The 25,976-nt window shown below is 44.6% G+C and overlaps 3 protein-coding genes across 6 annotated transcripts in view; 1 reads left to right on the top strand and 2 right to left on the bottom strand.

The window, feature by feature from the left end:
• Positions 1–3,898, top strand: part of LOC106567278 (melanocyte inducing transcription factor) — a 35,374-nt gene extending 31,476 nt beyond the window's left edge. For all 4 annotated transcript variants that reach the window (XM_014136390.2, XM_014136389.2, XM_014136388.2 and 1 more), the window contains exons 9-10: positions 139–286; positions 814–3,898. In XM_014136390.2, coding sequence (XP_013991865.1) covers positions 139–286; positions 814–1,194 — 529 coding nt within the window. In that variant the 3' untranslated portion in view covers positions 1,195–3,898. The remainder of the gene's footprint in view (positions 1–138; positions 287–813) is intronic.
• A 6,353-nt stretch (positions 3,899–10,251) lies between these two features.
• Positions 10,252–22,288, bottom strand: LOC106567279 (2-epi-5-epi-valiolone synthase). Its single transcript, XM_014136396.2, has 5 exons — positions 22,056–22,288; positions 11,924–12,557; positions 11,252–11,494; positions 10,804–11,056; positions 10,252–10,652 (listed from the first exon to the last, which is right to left on the bottom strand). Exons 1-5 carry the CDS (start codon positions 22,229–22,231, stop codon positions 10,576–10,578), a joined length of 1,383 nt encoding a protein of 460 aa, XP_013991871.1. The 5' UTR covers positions 22,232–22,288; the 3' UTR covers positions 10,252–10,575.
• Positions 22,289–22,407: 119 nt separating this feature from the next.
• Positions 22,408–25,728, bottom strand: LOC123726139 (myoD family inhibitor domain-containing protein 2). Its single transcript, XM_045692733.1, has 4 exons — positions 25,624–25,728; positions 25,407–25,485; positions 23,664–23,909; positions 22,408–22,975 (listed from the first exon to the last, which is right to left on the bottom strand). The coding sequence occupies exons 2-4, from the start codon at positions 25,483–25,485 to the stop codon at positions 22,716–22,718; spliced, it is 585 nt and encodes a 194-aa protein (XP_045548689.1). The 5' UTR covers positions 25,624–25,728; the 3' UTR covers positions 22,408–22,715.
• Positions 25,729–25,976: the final 248 nt, after the last annotated feature.

Genomic DNA, 25,976 nt, shown 5'->3' with positions numbered 1-25,976 from the left:
CAGTGCCTCAGTCTATTCCCAGTACATCCATACCCCTGAGAATTTTGTGAGTTAGAACGTTGTCAGTTGACTCTAGAATGCAAACAGTTCAGTCTGATAAAATCTTGCTGGCCTGCCGGGCCTCTCTCTGGTCCTCAGGGATATGCGTTGGAACAAAGGCACCATTCTCAAGGCGTCGGTGGAGTACATCAGGAAGCTGCAGCGGGAGCAACAGGGGGCCAAAGAGCTGGAGAACAGGCAGAAGAAGCTGGAGCACATCAATAGACACCTGATGATGCGGATACAGGTACAGCACTGTAGGCCGTGGCAGACTGGGAGAGATGGGAAACTACTAGCTATGCCTTCAAAAGGTCACATATTGTATTAGCCAATCAAAGTAGGATAGCAAGATTTGTGACCTGTTGCCACAAGAAAAGGTCAACCAGTGAAGAACGAACACCATTGTAAATACAACCCATATTTATGCTTATTTATTTTCCCTTTTGTACTTTAACCATTTGCACATCGTTACAACACTATATATACATAATATGACATTTGTAATGTCTTTATTCTTTTGGAACTTCTGTGAGAGTAATGTTTACTGTTCATTTTTATTGTTTATTTCACTTTTGTATATCATCTACTTCACTTGCTTTGGAAATGTTAATATATGTTTCCCATGCCAATAAAGCCCCTTGAATTGAATTGAATCGAGATGGGCTTTTCTATCCTCTGGATGGTTTTAGTTATGTAGCTGACAGACAGACCATGTTGATAACACTCTCGCTTTCCTTTTGTTTCTGTCTTTCTTTCTTTCTTGATTGGGTTCAGGAGTTGGAGATGCAGGCTCGTGCCCATGGTCTGACCACAGACTCATCTGACCTCTGCTCAGCGGAGCTCTCAGCCCGAGGCATCAAGCAGGAGCCAGCCCTGGGAGATTTCCACCAGGATCTGTACCCTGTCGACCCCCAGCACCAACACCACCCAGCCTGCACTCCAGACCAGGTTCAATCCACCACCTTGGAGCTCAATGATGAAACCTCTCCCTATACCGAGGGCCACGGGGGATTCTCAGGCGAGCTCCGGATGGATGACACCTTGTCCCCGGTGGGAGGGGGAGACCCTCTGCTCTCTTCTGTCTCGCCCGGGGCCTCTAAGGACAGCAGCTGCTCAGGCAGCATAAGCATGGAAGAGAACGACCATGGCTGTTAGCACTCACTGCTGCCCACCCACCTGCATCTTTATCTCCATCCCTCCACCCTGTCCTACTTCAGCCAGCTGCTGGTTGGTTTGTTTGTTGGTTGATTGTTTTCAGGTGTTGACACATATTTAATTTTTCAGCCCTATATTTTTTGTTTTGTTTATTTTATGGTATCATTGGGTTCTGAAAGCGTTCAAACTGAATTTAGTTCAGTTTCTCTTATGTATTGATTTTAAATAAATGTTTTATAGTTCATTTTAATCGATCATGGTCTGATTTTTATAATACTTTGATGACAATGAGTCAGGGAGCAATATCTGACACGTACCTGTGTATAGTTATCATGGTACTGTATAGGACAGGCTTTTAATAGTTATAAAACCCTGATTGATGAGCTTATTGCTTTTAAATATTAAACAATGTAATTCCCTCGGAATGAAAGCTAAAAATTGTGGTTAAATATATTTTTGGTGTGATACACACACACACTACTTGCTTTTTAGCAAGTCTGTTCAGAGCAATTTGACAGAAGCGATAATACATTATTTTAATTACTTTTGTGCTTTAACATCATCTTAGATTGAACTTGAATGTGACAATGCCTTAGTCAGAGGATTTGTAAACATTTCACATATAGTACAGAATGTAGTCAGTCTACCAATGTTGTCAGAAATGCAACAGTGATTTCAATACAAGCATATTTAGCTTTATGAAGATATTTCTGATAATATGATGGAAATGTATTGCAAGAAATACGCACTAAGGGCTGGATTCAGTACGTATCGTGGACGTATCACGGATGTTAAAATGTAAAAGTAATTTCCAATTGAGCTGACATATGCAGCGTTTAACATGAATATAGTCTCTGCGAATGCGGGAACATTGCTTTTAAATTTCAATCAAGTTATAACTCGGATCTTTCGCAAAATGGATTGACTTGCTATAACAATCAAGCAATAACACGGACCTTCCGGGATACAGATTGAATTGAGCCCTAAGAAGTGTATCTCCTAGGATGAAAAATATATTTTGTTTTTAAATTGTCCATTTCCTAAATTATTATTGTTTTGTTGTACCCTTGTTAGGATTTGCCTGTCCAATATCAATTTTTAAGTTTTGTAAATGTTTATATTGCCAAGGAATATAAGGACACTGCTGTGGGATAAAAAAAAAAGAAGAAAGTATGACTCACTGAAAACACTGGAATGACATCCATAAATTGAAAAATGGTTTGGTTGGTTATGTACTAACAATGGTTGGTTATGTACTAACAATATTATATTTAGGGTTTTTAAATGCATACAATTTATTGTATGATTGATTGTAGTTATAACTATAAACTGTACTGTTAATGTATATTTCTACTATTTAACAACTTAGCTAAGTACTCAAATATGCCTTTGATAATAACTATCTACTGTACATTACACCACTGTATTGAGAGCATGGTTACAGTGCATTCTCAAGTCTGTGGAACTATGCAATGATCACAGTTGTAGCTCAGTATTGTGCCTGTTTTTCCCAGACGACATTAGACACATTAGGCTGGTCATCTATTATGTTGTAATGATTAATAAGAAGCGGCCAGCAGAATGATTTACATTGAAGTGAAGTGCCTTACAGTTGTTGTTTTATTTTCCACAGACCTATGAGGACTACTATACACTGGTATGTTGTTGTTGTTTCTGGTGTTTGGTGCTTCATGTATGAAGTGTTGAGCTGCAAGGTCCCTAAGGGAAGCAGTAGTAAAGGGCATTTTGTCAGACAGTAGAAGACCATGTTATGGGCCTCCCATGACCACATGGTCTCTAACACTGGACTGTAAGAATGTCTCTCCAGGCCATCTGTTTTTTTTGGGATGCTTTTGATGCTAGATTTATTTATATTTTTTTTAATGTCAGAATTCCACTCAGAGGGCAATAATCAAAATGTAGTTTTACAGAATTATCAGCTTCTTTTTTAGACCAATAATTTGTCTGAATGTAATGTACCTCAGTGTTGACTGCCAAAATGTGTTTCCAAATTCAAAGTCTAAAATATGTAAAGAAAGAATTAATATTTTGTTTTTTGACAGCTTAGCTGATGTAGCTTTATGTATGGATGTTTCTTCCTTATTTATAGAGCGATAACTTAAGAAGAATGGCAATCAGGCAGAAGGTTAAGCTAAGCACAAAGTAGGCCATGCACTTAATGGGGCATTCTCTGCAGTAACAATCCATTGCAGAATGGCCCTCATGGTCAAACTGAACCCAGGTCTGTCTGCTGATATCTAGACACAGGCCTGTCATTCACTCACTGCCCTTTGACTGAACCCAGGTCAGCATGTTACTGAATGCATAGAACTACCATGTCCATTAAAAGCAATGGTGACAGTTGATTTTAAGCTTATTATTTGTAAATACACATTTTCATTTTGATCGGGCCCACTACCATGGCACAGTTTGGGTGTACCACTAACATTTCAAAGAGCCATGTTTGTTCACACATTGAACAAACTGTCAGCTCTACTCATTCTATTTATATAGTTCAGATAGACGCCTCTGCTGAGATTGCTACTGTAATCTGATAATGACTCTGTTGCCAGGGGAGATGGGGGTAGTGATGGTCATAAACTGGTTAGGGATGGATCAGTGATGTCAAGATCAAGCTCATTCATTGGAACTGAGTGTGAAAACTAGTGACAAATATGAAAGTCAATAAAATATTGTACTTGTCTTTCTATGTTTTCTTTCTATTTAAGTATTTCCCTAATTGTCTCTGAACACGAATGATGGGGAAATTATACTGTATACAATGAGGTTAATGAGAATACAGTATAGAATAATCAAAGACACTCCAATATAATTAATTTATACAGTGCTTTCAGAAAATATTCGCACCCCTTGTAAGAGGTGCGTAACTGGCTGCAGGAGAGCAGAACTGGGTAGTAACCGGAGCAGTTTAATGAGGCAAAACCAACGGCACCCAGAACAACAAAATATGGGTTGAAATAACCCGTCGCAAACCAGTCTGAAGTGCACATACACTTTACAACAAACAATTCCACACACACACACGGGGGGAACAGAGGGTTATATACACGTCAAGTAATGAGGGAATGTAAACCAGGTGTGTGGGAAAACAAGACAAAACAAATGGAAAATGAAAGGTGGATCGGCGATGGCTAGAAGACCGTTGAACGCCGCCCGAACAAGGATAGGAACCGACAGTCGTCGTCGTCGTCGTCGTCTCCCCCCCAGGGACGACCCGGAGGGCGAGGTGCAGGGCGATCCGGACGGAGACGGTGGAACTCCCGCAGCATTGAAGGGTCCAACACGTCTTCCACCGAAACCCAGCATCTCTTCCCCGGACCGTACCCCTCCCACTCCACGAGGTACTGAAGGCCCCTCGCCCGATGCCTCGAATCCAGTATGGAGCGAACGGCATACGCCGGGACCCCCTCGATGTCCAGAGGGGGCGGAGGAACCTCCCGCACCTCAGACTCCTGGAGCGGACCAGCCACCACCGGCCTGAGGAGAGACACATGGAACGAGAGGTTAATACGGTAATCGGGGGGGAGCTGTAACCTGTAACGCACCTCGTTCAGTCTCCTCAGGACTTTAAATGACCCCACAAACCGCGGACACAGCTTCCGCCAGGGCAGGCGGAGGGGCAGGTTTTGGGTCGAGAGCCAGACCCGGTCCCCCAGTGCGAACACCGGGGCCTCACTGCGGTGACGGTCTGTGCTGGCTTTCTGGCGCATCACGGCGTGCTGAAGGTGAATATGGGCGGCGTCCCATGTCTCCTCCGCGCGCCGGAACCAGTCGTCCACCGCAGGAGCCTCAGTCTGACTCTGATGCCAAGGCTGATACCCCAGTACGCACTGGAAGGGGGAGAGGTTAGTGGAGGAGTGGCGAAGCAAGTTCTGGGCCATCTCTGCCCAGGGCACGAACGCCGCCCACTCCCCCGGCCGGTCCTGGCAATAAGACAGCAGAAACCTACCCACATCTTGGTTAACTCTCTCCACCTGCCCGTTACTCTCGGGGTGAAAACCTGAGGTAAGGCTGATCGAGACCCCCAGACACTCCATGAACACTCTCCAGACCCTCGACGTGAACTAGTTACCTCGGTCAGACACTATATCCTCAGGCACCCCGTAGTGCTGGAAGACGTGAGTGAACAAGGCCTCCGCAGTCTGTAGGGCCGTTGGAAGACCGGGAAGAGGGAGGAGACGGCAGGATTAGGAGAAACGGTCCACAACGACCAGGATCGTGGTGTTACCCTGTGAGGGGTGAGATCTGTGAGAAAATCTATTGACAGGTGAGACTATGGCCGTTGTGGAATGGGTAAGGGGTGTAACTTACCTCTGGGCAGGTGCCTAGGAGCGTTACACTGGGTGCACACCGAGCAGGAGGAAACATAAACCCTCACGTCCTTGGCCAAGGTGGGCCACCAGTACTTCCCACTCAAACAGCGCACTGTCCGACCGATACCTGGATGACCAGAGGAGGGTGACGTGAGAGCCCAATAGAGCAGCCGGTCACGGTCAGAAGACGAAACGTACAGACGTCCAGCTGGACACCGGAGGGGAGCGGGCTCTGCACGTAACGCCTGCTCATTGTCCGGGTCCAGCTCCCATACTACCGGCGCCACCAGGCAGGAGGCCGGGAGTATGGGGGTGCGATCCATGGGCCTCTCCTCTGTGTCATACAGCCGGGACAGTACGTCTGCCTTGACATTCTGGGAACCTGGTCTGTACAAAAGGGTGAAAACAAAACGGGTAAAAAACATGGCCCACCTTGCCTGGCGAGGATTCAGTCTCCTCGCTGCCCGGATGTACTTCAGATTGCGTTGGTCAGTCCAGATAAGAAAAGGATGTTTATCCCCCTCAAGCCAATGTCTCCACGCCTTCAAAGCCTTGACGACAGCCAACAGCTCCCGGTCCCCCACATCATAGTTTCGCTCCGCCGGGCTGAGCTTCCTCGAGAAGAAGGCACAGGGGCGGAGCTTCGGTGGCGTACCCGAGCGCTAAGAGAGCACGGCTCCTATCCCAGCCTCGGACGCGTCCACCTCCACTGTGAACACCAAAGAGGGATCCGGATGGGCCAGCAAGGGAGCCGAGGTACACGGGGCCCTTAGGTGAACAAAAGCCCTGTCCGCCTAAGCCGACCACTGCAATCGAACCGGATCCCCCTTCAGCAGTGAGGTAATGGGAGCCGCTACCTGACCAAACACCCGGATAAACCTCCGGTAGTAATTGGCAAACCCTAGAAAACGCTGCACCTCCTTTACCGTGGTGGGAGTCGGCCAATTACGCATGGCTGAAATGCGGTCACTCTCCATCTCCACCCCTGAGGTGGAAATGCGATACCCTAGGAAGGAGACGGACTGCTGGAAGAACAGGCATTTCTCAGCCTTGACATACAGGTCATGCTCCAACAGTCGACCAAGCACCCTGCGCACCAAGGACACATGCTCGGCGCGTGCAGTGGAGTATATCATAATGTCATCGATATACACCACTACACCCTTCCCATGCAGGTCCCTGAAAGTCTTGTCCACAAAGGCTTGGAAGACTGACGGAGCATTCATCAACCCGTATGACATGACTAGGTACTCATAATGCCCTGAGGTGGTACTGAACGCTGTCTTCCACTCGTCTCCCTCCCGGATACGCACCAGGTTGTAAGCGCTCCTGAGATCTAGTTTGGTGAAGAAGCGCGCCCCGTGCATTGACTCAATCATTCGCTGGTCTGGACTTTCTGCCATAGTAGCACCAACAGAGACCCCTAAACATCTCCCTGAGCACTCTCGCGACCACACCATGAGAGCCCTCCGTTGCCATGAAAGTGGGGTCATGACAGGCTAACCAGGGTAGGTGTAGCACCACGGGAAACGCAGGAGAGTCAATGAGGAAGAGACTGATTCTCTCCTTGTGACCCCCCTGCGTCACCATGCCCAGGGGAGCGGTGGCCTCCCTAATCAACCCTGACCCTAATGGTCGACAGTCTAAGGCGTGAACTTGGAAGGGCATAGCCACTGGATGGGCTGTGCCCATCCCTAAACTAAACTATGGGCGAATGATCTGTCTATGAAATTCCCGGCCGCGCCTGAATCGACGAGTGTCTTATGCTGGGATTGCGGGGAAAACTCAGGAAAAGTAACATACAAAAACATGTGTGCAACAGAGGGCTCTGGGTGAGAATGGTGCCGGCTCACTTGGGGTGACGCCAGAGTGCCCTGCCTGCTGCCTCGACCCCCAGAGGAACCAACCCGGCACCGACCGGCAGTGTGACCTCTGCAGGCACAGATGGTGCACGTGAAGGAACCTCCTCCGGTCTCCCTGAGCGCAGCACCTCCCAGCTCCATGGGCATTGGAGCAGTGGTGCTGGGGGATGGAACCGACAGACCCCGCACAGGACGTCCGCGGGTAGCTAGCAGGTTATCCAGCCGAATGGACGGTTCCACCAGCTGGTCGAAGGTGAGGGTGGTGTCCCTGCAGGCCAACTACCGACGGACGTCCTCGCGCAAACTGCAGCGATAGTGGTCGATCAGGGCCCTGTCGTTCCATCCCGCGCCGGTGGCCAGGGTCCGAAAGTCCATCGCGAACTCCTGGGCGCTCCTCGTCCCCTGCCTCAGATGGAAGAGACGTTCACCCGCCGCTCTACCCTCGGGCGGGTGGTCAAAGACTGCCTGGAAGCAGCGGGTGAAATCCGCGAAATGGTCCAGCGCCGCATCTCCTTCTCCCCACACGGCGTTGGCCCACTCCAGGGCTTTCCCCGAGAGGCACGAGACGAGGGCGGACACCCTCTCACGGCCCGAAGGAGCCGGGTGGACGGTTGCCAGGTATAGATCCAGCTGCAACAGGAAACCCTGGCAGCGTGCAGCCATCCCATCGTACTCCTGGGGAAGGGCAAGACAAATCCCACTGGGACCGGGTGCAGGGGGGGGGGGCGAGTAGCGGAGACCCCGGTTGTGCTGGTGGAGGCGCTGGAGGAACTCCCTGTCTCTCCCAGCGGTCCATGGTTTGGACGACGCGGCCCATGGCGGCGCCGAGATGGTGGAGCATCGCCGCGTGCTCCCGACCCCTATACCATGGGCATCTGCTCCTGCTGACTCCATATTCAGGGTGTGGAATTCTGTAAGAGGTGCGTAACTGGCTGCAGGGAAGTCAGGCGCAGGAGAGCAGAACTGGGTAATAACCGGAGCAGTTTAATGAGGCAAAACCAACGGCACCCAGAACAACAAAATATGGGTTGAAATAACCCATCGCAAACCAGTCTGAAGTGCACATACACTTTACACCAAACAATTCCACACACACACGGGGGGAACAGAGGGTTATATACACGTCAAGTAATGAGGGAATGTAAACCAGGTGTGTGGGAAAACAAGACAAAACAAATGGAAAATGAAAGGTGGATCGGCGATGGCTAGAAGACCGTTGACGTCGACTGCCGAACGCTTCCGCCGACTTCGGGGGAAGTTGTGACACCCCTTGACTTTTTCCACATTTTGTTGTGTTACAAAGTGGGATTAAAATGTATTTGAATTGTAAGTTTTGGTCAACGATGTACACAAAATACTCTGTCAAAGTGGATGTTTTTTTTTTACATTTGTAAAAAACATTAATGGGAATAAAACACTAATATACACTGAGCATAAAAAACATTATGGACACCTTCCTAATATTGCGTTGCACCCCCTTTTGCCTTCAGAACAGCCTCAATTTGTTGGGAAATGGACTCTATAAGGTGTCAAAAGTGTTCCACAGGGATGCTGGCCCATGTTGACTTCAATGCTTCCCACAGTTGTGTCAAGTTGGTTGGATGTCCTTTGGGTGGTGGACCATTCTTGATACACACAGGAAACTGTTGAACATGAAAAATCCTGCAGCATTGCAGTTCTTAACACACTTAAACCGGTGCACCAAACCCCGTTCAAAGGCACTTAAATATTTTGTCTTGCCCATTCACCCTCTGAATGGCACACATATACAATCCATGTCTCAATTGACTCAAGGCTTAAAAATCCTTCTTTGAGTCTTTAAGAGCTTTCCACACATGGATTGTGCAACATTTGGCATTATTCTTTAAATAAATATTCAAGCTCTATCAAATTGGCTGTTGATCATTGCTAGACAACCATTTTCAGGTCTTGCCATAGATTTTCAAGAATATTTAAGTCAAAACTGTAACTCGGCCACTCAGGAACATTCACTGTCTTCTTGGTAAGCATCTCCACTGTAGATTTGGCTTTGTGTTTTAGGTTATTGTCCTGCTGAAAGGTGAATTTATCTCCCAGTGTCTGGTAGAAAGCAGACTGAACCAGGTTTTCCTCTAGGATTTTGCCTGTGCTTAGCACCATTGCATTTCTTTTTTTATCCTGAAAAGCCCCGCCCTGATTACAAGCATATCCATAACATGATGCAGCCACCACTATACTTGAAAATATGGAAAGTAGTACTCAGTAATGTGTTTTGCCTCAAACATAACACTTTGTATTCAGGACATGTTTTGGAATATTTTTTATTCTGTACAGGCTTCCTTTATTTCACTCTGTCAATTAGGTTAGTATTGTGGAGTAAGTACAATGTTGATCCGTCCTCAGTTTTCTCCTATCACAGCCATTAAACTCTGTTTTAAAGTCACCATTGGCCTCATGGTGAATCCCTGAGCGGTTTCCTTCCTTTCCGGCAACTGAGTTATGAAGGACGCCTGCATCTTTGTAGTGACTAGGTGTATTGATACACCGTCCAAAGTGCAATTAATAACTTCACCATGCTCAAGAGGATATTCAATGTCTGCTTTTTTACCAATAGGTGCCCTTCTTTGTGAGGCATTGGAAAACCTCCCTCCCTGGTCTTTGTGGTTGAATCTGTGTTTGAAGTTTGCTTTTTGACTGACGGACCTTTAGATATTTGTATCTGTGGGGTACAGAGATGAGGTAGTCATTCAAAAATCATGTTAAACACTTATTGCACACAGTGAGTCCATGCAACTTATGTGACTTGTTACGCACATTTTTACTCCTGAACTTATTTTGGCTTGCCATAACAAAAAGGTTGAATGCTTATTGACTCAAGACATTTCAGCTTTTCATTTTTTATTCATTTGTAAACATTTCGAAAAACATAATTCCATTTTGACATTATGGGGTATTGTGTGTAAGCCAATGACCAAATAAATCTCAATTGAATCTATTTTAAATTCGGCCAGTAAAACAACAAAATTAGGAAGAAGTCAACGGATGTGAACACTTTCTGTAGACACTGTATATTATTTATATTCATATTTAGACTTCGAGTAAATGTGTGTTGACTGAAACATATTGAATATGAAACACAGTATTTCATCTTCACCAGCTCATCATGGCGTCAGTGTATTCAGTGTGGATATTGTTATCTCCAGATGTCAAGAAGAACCAAGTTCATCACACCAGATCTTGAAAGCCTGGCACAGGATTTCATCACTGATGTCATGGAAGATTTCTGTAGAGATGAGACAGAATCTACAGTATAGTCAATGAGCTTGCTTGTTTAGGTTATTACAAAACACATACTGTATGGAATATCTAGGAATATTTTGAGTCTGATATAAAAAGGCAGCCTGATGGTGTTCCTAAAGGAAAGATGTCCAGACCTGCACAGCCCAGTCCTGTGGGAAGAGGCATCCTCAGGGACCCTGCAGAGTGCTTCAGTCGTTCGCTCAGAGACTTCTGCACCAGGGCCAGAGTGCAATCCTGGTGCCACACAGGCAGCTCCAGCCCCACCATGCAGTGGCTGATCCGGGCCTTCTCCTCTCCTGTCAGGAGCCCTTTCTGGTGGGCCACGTACACCATGAAGGACATGTCAATGTTCACTGCCTCCCCGTGGAGCAGCGCAGGCAGCACTTTCTGCAAAGGAGCATAAAGAGGTTAATTCCATAGGTAAAGTTATACTGTATGCACATTTGTCGAATTGTCTTCACTTGTCAAAAATATATCTGATCATTCACACCTTCCCTGATATCTTTCTCCCCATCCTTTCATATCCCCTCCATACACCTTTTTTATCGTTCACTAGTATCAACTCAGTGATCAAATCTTTACCATTTCTAGCTCAGGGCTGACTAGATGGCCAAAGTCCACCAGTCTGTCCAGGTCATCCTCCCACAGATTGGGAGCCAACTCCTCTAGCATGGTTTCTATGGCAATCCGTGTGGACGAAGAGGCAGCATCTTCCAGGTCACAGCAGCCACTGATCTTGTCATGGGATTGGAAACTGGAGTCCAACAGGTACCTGCCTTTAGTCTCCAGGAGCTCAAACAGACCCCTGTGTTTCATTAGAGCCATCTAGAACACAATGAATGATGGCTGATTTATTAGCTCCATACAGAGTTTGGAAGTAAGCCACTATCAATGGGGTGATTTAGGCTTGTAAAAAGTGCTTAACTTTCTTCCTTCATATGTGTTAATTAGTAATAGTGATTAGTATAGTGTATTAGACATGTAATAGACAGCAAACAAATACAACCACATCTTGCTGTTAAGACAGCAAAGAAATACAACCACACCTTGCTGTTAAGACAGCAAACAAATACAACCACACCTTGCTGTTAAGAGATGTTTGTCCAAAACAACTGTTGTCCAGATATGCCTCGAAATGCACAGCAACCGTCTCAGTCCTTTTAGAAAGATGACATGCTCAGTTTGTCATGTGTTAGGGTGCTTTCACGTATTCAACCCACATGCATACTGTACCCATGCTGCAATGATGAGTACCTTTAACATTTCTGCCATTCCGTTAGAAACCTGCCTGCGAGGAACAGTTCGGATGAAGGTCCGGTCTAAAAATGTTGCCACCGGGGGTATGTAACTCCCCAGCTTGTTCTTACCATTGGCAAAGTTGACTCCAGTTTTAGCCCCCACACTGGCATCAATGTAGGAAAGCAGGGTGGTCGGGACACGGATATAGGGGGTTCGTCTGCGGTAGAGAGAAGCAGCTAGGCCCACCACATCCAGACACACCCCTCCTCCAATAGCAATGATGGGCTCAGAGCGCCTGTCTATGCCAAACTTGTGGACCTCCTCCAGAATCCTGGTCACAAGCTCCATGGACTTGTTCTCCTCTGTAGTGGGCAGTGGGAGGATCCTATAGAGAACATTTCTGGCCTCAAAATACCTGGTGACCTGGGAGCCATAGAGCTGATTGACTGTCTCATCAATGATAATGAAGCGTTTGATGGGCTTGGTGTTGCTTCTGAAGGCCTTGAGCTCATCCTGGTCCTCTATATGACCACATAGCAGTGTGTCATTCCCAACATCCAGCAGGTTGTGGCATTGGATCACTCTGTAGGTGAACACAATAGGGCTGACCACTGTCCAGGAGAGGCCATGTTCTGATGTGCTCTGGAAACTGCATGAGGAGCCAGCAGAAATGGTAAGTGATCACAACTGTCATAATGGCAGGTTTGAATGGATTTATAAAGCTTTACTGTTTTCATCTGGCTTGACTATAAATACTGTACATACTAACCCTGCTTTGATGTTGAGTCCCTGTAAACAAACGTCCCCCACCAGGGAGGCCTAGAAGCTATGGGCACACTATCTTAGTCAACAACCAACTGGTACACTCCCAGCACTAAATGTATTGTTGAACTGGCTGAGATTGTTCTAAGAACTATTTCATGTTTGAAAATGACATGTTCATTCAACAGAAGGGAACTGCTATGGGCAGTAAAATGACACTGAATTATGCTAATCTGTATGCAGGGGTTGTTTGAGAATAATGTGATTTTCAGCCCTAACAATCCATTATTGCGCCATATCAAGCTCTGGAAACGCTTCATTGATGACATTATTCCTTCTATTCCAGGGTACAGCAGAGGAACTTCATCAATTCCACTCCATCAATACAAGCAGTGAACATCTGCAATTCACCTTCACCTTTGATGTGCATTCAACAGGTTTTCTTGACATTTTGATAAAGAGGGAGTGTGGTGGCTTTAGCACGGACCTTTACAGAAAGCCGACGGACAGGAATTCACTGTTACGCGGAGATAGCTTGCACCCTACACCCCCGATAAAGAGCCTCCTTATCAGCTAATACAGTCGCATACGCAGGATCTGTAGTACACAGAGTGACTATGACAAACGAGCCGCCTGTCTGGATGAGCGTTTCAGACAACGGTGTTACCCAGAGGAATGGCTGCATGATGCAAGGGACCGTTACAAAAATACCACATTTTTCACAAAGGAAAGTGGGTGTAGTCCGTGAGTGGTGGAAATTGACCTGTTAGCTTAGTCCATAGTGACATAGGCTTCTTTTGCTCCTCTAACATTAGTTACTTAATATCTTCACAGAAAATTGTTTACATTTCGCTCCTCTTTCAGCCGACATTTAATCAATGGAGGCAAACTTTTAGTAAGCTATTTTTACTAAATCAGTTGTCCCTGCCCCTGCCTGGAGCCAGGCCCAACAGATACAGCTTCAGGCTCAGCAGCCCTGTCTGCCCATCCCCATACCCCTGAACCAGCCCTGTCTCCCCATCCCCATAACCCTGAACCAGCCCTGTCTCCCCATCCCCATAACCCTGAACCAGCCCTGTCTCCCCATACCCCTGAACCAGCCCTGTCTCCCCATCCCCATACCCCTGAACCAGCCCTGTCTCCCCATCCCCATACCCTTGACCCAGCCCTGTCTCCCCATCCCCATACCCCTGAAGCAGCCCTGTCTCCCCATCCCCATACCCCTGAAGCAGCTCTGTCTCCCCATCCCCATACCCCTGAAGCAGCCCTGTCTCCCCATCCCCATACCCCTGAACCAGCCCTACTCGCAACTGAAGAAGGAGGTGAGCAGCATTGTGTTGAATGACATGTCGGTTGGCATAATTACATGTACTGCAATGCATTGAGGACAGGAATGTGATTCTCCAGTCAGGACAAATCTCACCTGACACAGAGGCAGCCAATATCAGAGCCTTAAAGGAAGAGATGCAGGCTCTTAGAGATGGATGGAAGTCTCTCCTGTCTGAGGCAACACTGATTGCTACGCAAATAGATGTTGCGCCTCCATTTAGCAAGGAACACAGCCGCCAGAGGAAAAGGAAGAGATTCCATGAGAGGTACAGTGCAGCAATGGTGTTTCGGAACACAGTGTTTTTTTACTGCTATGGACAACATCATAAGTGACTTGGACACTAGGTTCTACACCACTGAAAAAAATGTAGAATCATTTTCTGCTGTTCTGAAAGTTGGGCAGATAAGTGAGGATAAAGTCCCTTCTGTGTGCCAACCACTGATCATGAAATATTCCAGAGATCTTACACCTGAGTTTCAAAATGAAGTTAGACACCTGAACACTGTACAGTATACGCTGACACTTTCCCCCCCAACTTGTCCCCTTTTAGTCTCCTGAATGCAATTTGTAAGGTGCAGCTGCAAAGCATTTTTGGAGAAGTGTGCTTTGCTTTACATATATTTTGCACACTGCCTGGGACTGTTGCTGGTGGCAAGAGAGCTTTCATTAAGCTAAAACTGATTCCAAAAAATGATTTGAGGTCCACTATGTCCCAGGACAGGCTTTGCAGTCTTGCCATGCTGTCTATTGAAAGTCAGTTACCTAGAAAGCTGGACTTTAAAGACTTGATCAGTGACTTTGCTAGTAAGAAGGCTCGGCGCTGGGCTCTTGGTGAGTAAGGCTGAGCAAGGGCCAGTGATAACTGTTAAATGGCATGTCTATGGATATTGGATCACCACACACATGATGCCCACAGGCTGAGAACAAGACTGCGAACACGATGTATCTCAAAGTAATGGCTGGATTGACATAACATTTGTTGTGCACAATCAAGACCCCAAGTGGAAGAAACCTATTGATTTGGTGACCACTTGACCTTTCCTCTAGCGCCACCATCAGGCCTTTTCATTTCCATTTTGTTTTCCATTTCCACTTTTACAGCTGCTTATTTTCTAGTTGGTATGTATACTTAGTTCAACAATCTGCTGCTGATTTTATTATTTTGTTTGTTATATCATTCTATAGATGATAACGTTAATGTATTTTAATTGAAGAGGTTAATGTATATTTAAGTTATATTTATTTTAAGTTATTCATTAATGTTAAGAGAATTTTCCATTCAAGATTTTTACCATTTAAATTACATTTAGACTGTAAAAGATGGCCTTTAGCACATTTCTTATAGAGGGTATCAGTCTTGCATCAAATAGTGAATTCCACTGTATGCAGAATGTTGCATGCATGTCTGCACAGTGTTATATATTCACAGCTCACTGTCAGTAAATATCGTACAGTAAATATTGGACTACAAGAGAGTTGCAAGCCTGCAAAGGTAGTTATTTAAATCTTTGAATGGGTCAATTGGGTTCTGTTGGTGTGTGGTTACAGCAATTGCGCAGGGTTGATGTGGTCTGTGGTGGTGGGGTGTCTTTTCATGGGGCCCAAATTCCCTGGCGGCGCCCCTGCCGCTGACCAACGAGTTCAATGCCTTCTTCAATACTCCCCACTTCGCAAACAGTTCGACCACATCATTAAAAAACACTGGCACATCTTGAGCACTGATCCACAACTGGAGAAGACGTTTAAAGAACCCTCACGAGTAGTCTTCAAACGCGCCCCAAACATCAGCCAACTGGTGGTGAGGTCTGATCTTCCACCGGTGCCACTTAGCACCTTCCGAGACAATGTGCTAGACGGTAATTACATATGTGGTAGATGTAGGCCTACCCAGTGTAACTTTACGAACAAATGCACAATGTTCAATCACCCTGGCAAGGGCATTAAGATTAAGGGCATCATTACGTCTTCCACAAAATATGTGGTATACCTGATCAAGCGTATTGGTGGTTTATGCTATGTAGGAAAAACGAAACGAGCTCTCAAAACAAGGAAAGCAGAACACATGAGTAATATCAGGATTCTTGACCAGATAAACCCTGTGGCTGCACATTTCATGGAGGCTCGTCACATCAGCTCTCTGAGATACATTGGAATCAATCATGTTAAGACACAAAGGATGGGGGGGAGATACCGATAATCTATTACTGAGACGAGAACTGTATTTGATTCACAGTTTGTCCGGAATGTCTCCTAAAGATCTGAATCAAAACACCGTTGTAAAATGCGCACCGCACATGCAAGCGGTTTCATTGACAGAAATGGAAATACCAGTAAGAAAGAGCGGGGACTGAAAGATACAACAACTATCATGGGTTGCTAATATAATTAGGATAATGCCTTTGGCTGCTAGACAATGAAAGAAAGTTTAAATAAAACCAATAGAACAGGAGAATGCATATGAGGAAGTCTATAAAATAATTGCCTCCCCGTTTCTATGGTTGGATTTTAGCTATAGGCTACTTTGAAGCAAGGTAAGCTTGCCTCATATTATGAATTCAAACGTCCAGGTTTCAAACAATTAAGTAACAGGACACATAGTGATGCTAGTGATAGGCCTAAGCGTCTTCCGGTAGATGGAAAGGCTTTACTAAAACCTCAAATGTTAACTAGCTACAAAGTAGCCTATGCCTACCTATCAGAATGATATGATGATTATTTCCATCAATCCAGTGGCCATTTATTTTGCAAACTCCATCTCATGTGCTACAGAAACACTGCCAATCAAACAATGGTGCTAGGTGCCTGAATTAAATGTCTTCCCCAGACCTCAAAAGTGGTCTCATGATGTGGTTTAAGCATTGTTATGGACTTAGAACATACAATGTTGTTGTTTTTCTGAAGATAATAGAAAACCTTTGAAAACCTGAAACCTGTGAATTTTTGACACAGTGTATCTGTTTTAATAGTAGGCCTACTGTTAGCCTACTACACAGCACAGCATGGATTGGCCTGAATGAAAGATCAATATGGGATTTATCATTTTAGATCATTCTGACCCTTACGAAAAAATATTGCAGTCAGAGTGCAGGATTACTGCAGTACACTGTAGTATAACTGTAGTTGGATTGCAGTATATCTGCAGTATGCTGCAAATACTGCATCCAAAATAACAGTGTTTTTTTACTGCAGTAATTTTGCAGTATAGCTGCAGTTATACTGCAATTATTCTGCAATTACTGCATCCAAAATACCACAGTAGACTGCAGTTACTGCACTTTTACTGCAATTTCAAAACTGCAAACTTTTTCTGTAAGGGGAGTGTATGTCACTGTTTCTCATAGAATTTTTCAGATAGGGCGCCTTTCCTTCGTGGGTGGGCCATTTGGAAACATTTTGGCAAAATTAGAGTATACCCATTTCTCCAGGCACCTCTACAACACTGGATTTGTCCTGCCATCCAGGGCTCCACTTGGTCATTTTGTACATATGTATATATTATATTTTCTGTAGCTACTACAGTATATGTACCCATCTCATGGATATCAAATTATTAGAGGTACATGCAGCTTACCGATCACTGTACCTGTACACAGCCCATCTGTAAATAGCACACCCAACTACCTCATCCCCATATTGTTATTTTTTGTTGTTGCTCTTTTGCACCCCAGTATCTCTACTTGCACATCATCATCTGAAACATCCATCACTCCAGTGTTAATGCTAAATTGTAATTATTTCACCACTATGGCCTATTTATTGCCTTACCTCCCTAACCTTACTACATTTGCACACACTGTACATAGATTTTTCTATTGTGTTATTGATTGTACGCTTGTTTATCCCATGTGTAACTCTGTGTTGTTGTTTTTGTTGCACTGCTTTGTTTTATCTTGACCAGGTCGCAGTTGTAAATGAGAACTTGTTCTCAACTGGCCTACCTGGTTAAATAAAGGCTAAAGAAAAATAAAGAAAAATAAAAACATAAATTGTTTTTGAAATAGGTCACTGTAATTATATCTACGGCCACTGTGCGTCCTGCATGGGAGAATTATCCAACAGTTTCCAACATAATATATATCTTACTTTTTTTTTTTTTTTTTACTGTTGCCTAGGTTTGAACTACCAATTTGTATGTATGTAATCATTAATGTCTATATGTACCTCTGTGATTATGATTGACTATGCTCAAAAGTACATTTTATTGTTTCCACATCCACCATGGTCATGTGAGGTGAAATGTGTATATTTTGGGATGTGAGCACTCAGTATGTTTGACCTGACGAAGATTGACGGATTCAGGTTGGATATTCGACGGATAGTTTTCCTTACGTCCACCAACAGCAGTTAAGGACTGTCAACATAGTGACAAATCAAGTTTTTCAAATTTCAATAACTCTTTAACCATTACTCCTAAAACTTTAAAAACTGGTTCTAGCTTACCCGATGGCATAAACACACATTGCACAGCTTTTTTTTTTGTCGATTTAATCTCGCACTATTTGAAAATATTTATTAACATTTTCAAATTTCAATAGCTCCTTGGTCATGTGACCTACTGGACACAAACAAGGTTCAGAATGTACACTCAGTGGGCCTACACATTGCACACCCTTTAGTTTGTCAATTTTCATCTCACACATTTTACATTACTTTTTCAAACGTTCAAATTTCAATAGCTCCTGTGACCTACTGACCTCAAAGATGGTTCAGAATGTCCCCTGACTACCCTTCTATATTGCACACCCTTTAGTTTGTCCATTTTCATCTCACACATTTTTACATGAATTTTTCAAACTTTCTAATTTCAATTGCTCCTTGGTAATGTGACAATCAAACTACTTTCAGAATGTCCACGGACTGGCGGAGACGGGCGCAGTATGGCATCCAGTGCGGTAACGCAGCCGATCCCGGAGAAGCTGGCGGGAGCCCTGGGGAGAGTTCTCTTTTCTTTGTGAAAGGCAGGGCGCCCTGGAATGGGTTCTCCCCAAGAGAGGGGCCCAAGCCCTGGAAAGCATTGCGGTTTCGGCGGCATCCGGTGAGCTCTCCGTGACCTTTGAAAACCTGGGGGAGAGGGTGTAAATCTCATGCCGGGCTGTACCCATATCCGCGGCAGGTCTCCAAGGTGAACAGTATCTGGCATGTTCTAACAATGAAGGTAAGGGAAGTTGGCAAAAAAGATCCGTAACTTCGGGATAAGGATTGGCTCTAAGGGCTGGGTCGGTCTGGCTGGGGTGCGAAGCGGGGCTGGGCTCGAGCCACGGCTGGGGGAGCAGTCGCTCCGTAGCCCTCCTCTCGCCACCATTGGAAGTTTGTTGTGCGGCCCATCTCGCGGTCTCTCATGTGTGGTCTCGCAAGGGGCTGCGTGCAGGGATTCGTCGAGGTGGTGTCCGTCGGTGGGCCAAAGGCGGACCGGTGGGGGGTTGGGTCCGGCGGTTGGCGGCGGCAACTCTGGACACGCGCCGGCCCTTCTCGCGGATCTCCCCAGCTATGGCGTTCGCATTGTAGGTGGGGAGGTCTCCTCTACGCTCACTAGACTTGAGGCGGAGACTAAACCCATTGGCCCCGCAGTGATAGGGTATTGCATAGATCTGGCTCATGCCTTACGAAGTGGGGAGAGGTATCTTCAGCTTGTCTGGGGAGGGAGTCCTACATCTGATGTGGGTAGTACCATCTACGCCCATTGATTTGCTGCGGAACCATAAAATGGATGGAAGAAGCCTAGGTTCCCACTGGGCATGGATCACTGAATGCCAACTTGATGAAATTCAAAGGAGCGTACCCACCTGTCGCGGTCGCACTCAAATCACCTGTGGGGTGACTGTGACCCCTTCATGTCAAAGTGAGGAATATTGATGAAGCGCTGGTAAAGCATGGTTCCTATGCCTCTGTCCCGGAGGGCTGACTGGGCAAGCAAATGATTGAAAGGGGAAGATCATTTTCTGTTCCTTCTTTCGACACCCGGTCGATGGTGCCGCTAGAAACTGCAATGGGTATTTGGTTCTCAAGCCTATAAATATTGCGCTGGCACTTGATGTTGATTGGGTGTAAAAACCCAGTTAAAGTCCGCTGAAGGTTAGTAGCGACAACTGATGTCCCGTTTGTAGGACAAAAAAGCCTCTGATGATACCACAGCGCGTGACTCTAATGGATGTCAATTTGATGATATCTGACCGTAGCATGCTACCCTTCGCACTCAAACCACCTTTAGGGTGGCTGTGACCCCATCATGTCAAAGTGAGGAAAGTCGATGAAGCGGGGGTAAACGGCGGGACATAATTAAGTCTCTTGCGGTATCCAAATTCCTCGTTATCTAATGAGTGTAGCGCATGAATGGATGAATGAGATTCCCACTGTCCCAACCTACTATCTAGCGAAACCACAGCCAAGGGAACGGGCTTGACGGAATCACTCATAGACGACCTGATTCTGGGTCAGAGTCAAGCAGCTCACTCGCTGCGATCTATTGAAAGTCAGCCCTCGATCCAAGCTTTTTGTGATGAAAATGGACAAACAAAAGGGTGTGCAATGTGTAGGCCCACTGAGTGTATATTCTGAACCTTGTTTGAAGTCAGTAGGTCATATGACCAAGGAGCTATTGAAATTTGAAAGTTTGAAAAATTAATGTAAAAACATGTGAGATGAAAATGGACAAACAAAAGGCTGTGCAATATAGAAGGGTAGTCAGTGAATGTTCTGAACTTTGTTTGAAGTCAGTAGGTCACATGACCAAGGAGCTATTGAAATGTAAAGTTTGAAGAAGTCATGTAAAATCGTGAGAGATGGAAATTGACAAACTATAGGGTGTGCAGTGTGTAGACCCACTGATTGTACATTCTGAACCTTGTTTGAGTCCAGTAGGTCACATGACCAAGGAGCTATTGAAATTTGAAATTTGGAAAAATTAATGTAAAAACTTGTGAGATGAAAATGGACAAACTAAAGGCTGTGCAATATAGAAGGGTAGTCAGTGGACATTCTGAACCTTGTTTGAAGTCAGTAGGTCACATGACCAAGGAGCTGTTAAAAGTTGGAAAAATTCATGTAAAAACATGTGAGATGAAAATGGACAAACAAAAGGGTGTTTAATGTATAGGCCCAATGAGTGTACATTCTGAACCTTGTTTGAAGTCAGTAGATCCCATGATCAAGGAGCGATTGAAATTCAAATGTAAAACAAGTTTGTACTTTGTTTATGCTCCCTAACTATTTCAACTAGGAATACAAAAGGCTGCTCTCATTTCCACATGTTTATTAGCTTTGTAAAGCAAATTAATATCCCAATCGTGAAAATGAGACGTGCAATTTCTCCAACATCATGACACTTATTTGGAGTCTGTGGCTCAAGTGTTTTGAAAGCTATTGAGGTTTGAAAGCGCGAATATCTGTTGAATATCCAACCTGAAACTGTCTTTACCTTGGTCGAAGATTGTTGTTAATAAAGTAGTGAATTGGGGGCATAAACAGTGTGCGGGCCTTCCTTACCCCAGCACCTAAGTTAAGGATGTGCGTATGACCACAAACTTTTCTATAAATACACACTTAACATCTAAAGTCTTTAATGCACACAATATTATGACACTTACACTGTCAACAAGAACATAGACTCCCAGTAGGTTAGTTGGGATGCAAAGTAAAGGTGTACAGACAAAATTACAAACTGTTGAACAGCTTTTCTACTGGTGGTCTACTAATCTACTGTACACCGACGGTTAAACAAGCTGAAATGTCAGCTGTGCCCAAAATAGAAAGATATCCCATGTGTTCCAGTTAACCTAGTCATTTATGAAAACGACCGCTGACCCACATTGAGGCAACAAATATAAAAAATCTTATGAGATTAAAATATTCCCTCTTCTAAACTAACATATATTGTTAAAATCAACATTAATCAAAGTATTAACTCATTTGATTCCTAAGATTTGGAACCAGAAGTATACTCCCCTTTTTTTTTACACTGCCATTCAGCAAGATGATCTCTCATGCTTAAGAGATGTGTTAAATCTTTCCACAAAAAAATATTCAAAATGTAAATACAAAATATAACCTACTACTCACATTTTAGCAGCTGATAACCGTCCCTCCTTCTGAGTCTGTCCACCAATCTGTCTGTTCCATGCCCCGTTCACTTGCAGCAGGCTGTACTCTGTTTGTTGGCTCTTGTCACTATCAGAGTTTTCATGTGATTGCATGACCTGAGTATTTACTGAGTGGGATACAGTTGGTTCTGTCATTTTGGAAGGATATGCAGTGCGTCCCAATTCTCTACCTTTCTCCTGTAGTGTGCACTCGGTCACTCCTCCCCTTGTAACTAGGGGGGTGGGAATGTAACCAAATATAGTCATCAATATTGTTGGCTGTTTATGTGACAGGTTTAAGGCTGAAAAATCAATCATGAAAGAAGCAGGTGTTTTTAGGTACAATCTGTTTATTTCTGTTCATGGTTACAGAACTGAAGCGTTTGCGGAATGGAGCGTTTTGGTGGTTAATATTTAATGGGGCTCAATGGAGGGATCATTATTAAGCACTCTATACCTCAGTTAACACTCTCTTTAGCCATACTGTCCATCTTTGTAAACATATTCATGTTCCCCCTGAAACTAAGAAATGGGACAACTCTAGTTATTGATATTTTGATAGAACAAACATTGACAAGGTGCATTTTTTGTCCTTTTAGGCCTTCATATCAAATGGAGTAATTTGAAAGAGGGGATCTTTTCATCGGTAGCAGACTTCAGAGATCTCCATGGCGAGTTCCAGTAACTCGGCTCCCTCTTGACAGGAGTTGCAGCAGCTGCAGTCCAGTTCTACATTGCAGTTGCACCAGCCACTGCCCCGCTCCTGCTCCCTGGATGCGTTGAGGTATTTGAACGAGGGGAAACAGCGGCTTACAGCTCTCTCACATGTGTCTGGCACCATGACTACAATGTCATAGAACCGGCAGTAGAGGCAGGCCAGCAGAATGGCAGCACAATCATCTGGGGACAGGGAGAGAAATATTAAATCAGTGAAAAGGTTGCTACCACACGGCAGGCGGTACCGGATAGTTAAGTCTAGGTCCAAAAGGCTCCTTGGCAGCTTCTACCTCCAAGCCATAAGACTGCTGAACAATTAATCAAATGGCCACCCGGACTATTTACATTGACCCGCCCCAATTTGTTTTTACACTGCATCTACTCGCTGTTTATTACCTATGCATAGTCACTTTACCTCTACCTACTTTACTGTGACTAACCTGTACTCCTGCACATTGACTCGGTACCGGTACCCCCTGTATATAGCCTCGTTATTGTTATTTTGTGTTCATTTTTATTTCTTACTTTAGTTTATTTAGTAAACATTTTCTAAATACTATTTCTTGAACTGCATTGTGGGTTGAGTGCTTGTATGTAAGCATTTCACAGTAAAGTCCTGTTGTATTCGGCGCATGTGACAAATACAATTTGATTTGATGTTACATCACACTAGAGGAAGGCTGCAGATGTAAGTACTAGTAGAGCCCAAATGCTTTTCTGACTATACAGATGATACTGCATTATCAACAATGGTTGTTATATTTCTGGCTTTTCAACTTGTCAGACATGAAATCGTTACGATAATGGAATTACGCTCTAGACAAAATTCACCACTGAAGCGTTAATTTTCAGAAAGGAGGAGCAACAATACCCCCGGCGTCAGGCTGATGGGATTCGAAGGAGGAGAAGCGATCGCTGCTGTTGTTGATGTGCTTGTTGGAACACAGTGAGAAACTGGATCCACCCCACTCCCGGCCTCCCATGGGATCCTGAGAGCTGAGGTCAGTATCTACCTTGTCTGGGTCGTGCTCTGAGATGGTGCTCAGCCTCCGCACTCCACTCACCACGACCTTGTTGCTGCTCATCACCCCAGAATTTGTGGGCCGAGACACGTCTCCTTTAAATACAGCATAGTACATAAAGTCAATACCTCACCTTCATGATTCCCTACAAATATAGCTCCAAAAACCTTAGGTCACTCTGAAATTAGGGGACTCATAAACCTGAGCAACCAGGTGAGTAAACATGTTAGGTGAATGTATTTGGCTACTGTAGGCCAATATTGTAGATGTGGATATGTAGCTGTAACACCCTGGCATGTGTGCTCATCAGTAGAGATACTTGGTAACATTATCAAAACATTTCTGTTTGTTAATTATTCAACATGTCTCTGAGAGGCGAGACTCACAAAGCAGGGCGTGTATACAGGCAGAAAGTCCCAGTTTAATGAGGGGAAACTATTGATTTTTAGCTTTTATTGGGATCCACTTTCCTCCATGACCATAACGAAATGTACAGATAGACCTTTAAATAATACAAGTCTGCAGCAGTCAAGGTAGAATGGGACCACGTTTTCTTAGCTTTAGCACTCTTGCAATTGGGATATACACTGAGTGTATAAAACATTAGGAACACCTTCCTAATATTGAGTTGCACCCCCTTTTGTCCTCAGAACAGCCTCAATTTGTCAGGGGCATGGGCTCTACAAGGTGTCGAAAGTGTTCCACATGGATGCTGGCCCATGTTGACCCCAATGCTTCCCACAGTTGTGTCAAGTTGGCTGGATGTCCTTTGGGTGGTCGACCATTCTTGATACACAGTCTTTCGGATGGGACCGTCTTTCGGATGGGACGGTAAACGGGTGTCCTGACTCTCTGTGGTCACTAAAGATCACAGGTCCCTTATCGTTAGAGTAGGGGTGTTAACCCCGGTGTCCTGGCTAAATTCCCAATCTGGCCCTCATACCATCATGGCCACCTAATCATCCTCAGTTTACAATTGGCTCATTCATCCCCCTCCTCTTCCCTGTGATTATTCCCCATGTCGTTGGTATAAATGAGAATGTGTTCTCAGTCAACTTACCTGGTAAAATAAGGGTTCGAAGAAAAAAAAAAAAATATATATATAAAAACACAGGAAACTGTAGAGCGTGAAAAACCCAGCAGCGGTGCAGTTCTTGACACACTCAAACCGGTGCACTTGGCACCTACTAACATACCCAGTTCAAAGGCACTTAAATCTTTTTTCTTGCCCATTCACTCTCTAAATGGCACACATACATAATTCATGTCTCAATTGTCTCAAGGTTTAAAAATCCTTCTTCAACCTCTCCTCCCCTTCATCTACACTGACTGAAGTGGATTTAATAGGGATCATAGCTTTCACCTGGATTCACCTGGTCAATCTATGTCATGTAAAGAGCAGGTGTTCCTAATGTTTTGTACACTCAGTGTATTCCACTCTATGATACCCGGCACTACCATTACCCAGCAAATACAAAGATGATCCTCACCAGACAAATAGATCTTTAAAACCTCTGCTCTTTTTCTATACACAAGCTTTCACAAATAGATTAGTCAGCCCATAAACAAACACAACTGTTGAAACAACTTACCCTCCAGAAAAGGACTCTGGTCCCTCCCCGTCTTGACATGATCTGGTTCATTTTTAGAGGTCCTTGGTTGTGTGGTCATCTGAAGAGTTGAATAAAATTACCACATGCCTATGCAACCTAATGATATAACCCATACGCCTAAATAATATTTGCTAATCATATTCCATTCCATATTCCATTCCTTAAGATAATACTTATTCTAAATTATAAACTTTACCTGAAACAAACTTCTGGAAGGCTGACAAAAAAATGTATTTCCCTTTGTTCATAAATAGAAAGAACCATCCAATACTTGTAAAGCCTCTGGACCCTCCTGTGTGGATGAAGCGCAGCTTGCATTTCAGGGCTCTGTAAACTTGCAGGACAAGACACACCCCATATTGATCCGGGCCATAGCCAATCAGGCAGCGCAAAAACATTTGACAGGATGATCTTTGGTCAAGTATAATCTAATATAGTCTCACACTTGAATCTTCTCTTTGTGCCAGACCGGGCTCAAACGCCCTTCAGATTAATTTCTCTGGTTGTATCTGTATTTTTTACTTCTCTAGGGTTATTATTGCTTGGATA

The sequence above is a fragment of the Salmo salar genome, chromosome ssa13 (assembly GCF_905237065.1).
Source record: "Salmo salar chromosome ssa13, Ssal_v3.1, whole genome shotgun sequence".
Lineage (NCBI taxonomy): Eukaryota > Metazoa > Chordata > Actinopteri > Salmoniformes > Salmonidae > Salmo > Salmo salar.
This window is presented reverse-complemented; position numbering and strand designations above follow the sequence as displayed.

Coding starts and splice junctions, on each gene's coding strand:
- LOC106567279 (XM_014136396.2), bottom strand. CDS start 22,231: ATGACAGAACCAACTGTATCCCACTCAGTAAATACTCAGGTCATGCAA. Junction 11,495..11,923: donor GAATGGCAGAAATGTTAAAG/GTACTCATCATT, acceptor ATTGTGTTCTAG/ATGGCTCTAATGAAACACAG. Junction 10,653..10,803: donor CACAGGACTGGGCTGTGCAG/GTCTGGACATCT, acceptor TCATCTCTACAG/AAATCTTCCATGACATCAGT.
- LOC123726139 (XM_045692733.1), bottom strand. CDS start 25,485: ATGACCACACAACCAAGGACCTCTAAAAATGAACCAGATCATGTCAAG. Junction 23,910..25,406: donor CCAGAGTCCTTTTCTGGAGG/GTAAGTTGTTTC, acceptor CTGTATTTAAAG/GAGACGTGTCTCGGCCCACA. Junction 22,976..23,663: donor CCATCAGCCTGACGCCGGGG/GTATTGTTGCTC, acceptor CCCTGTCCCCAG/ATGATTGTGCTGCCATTCTG.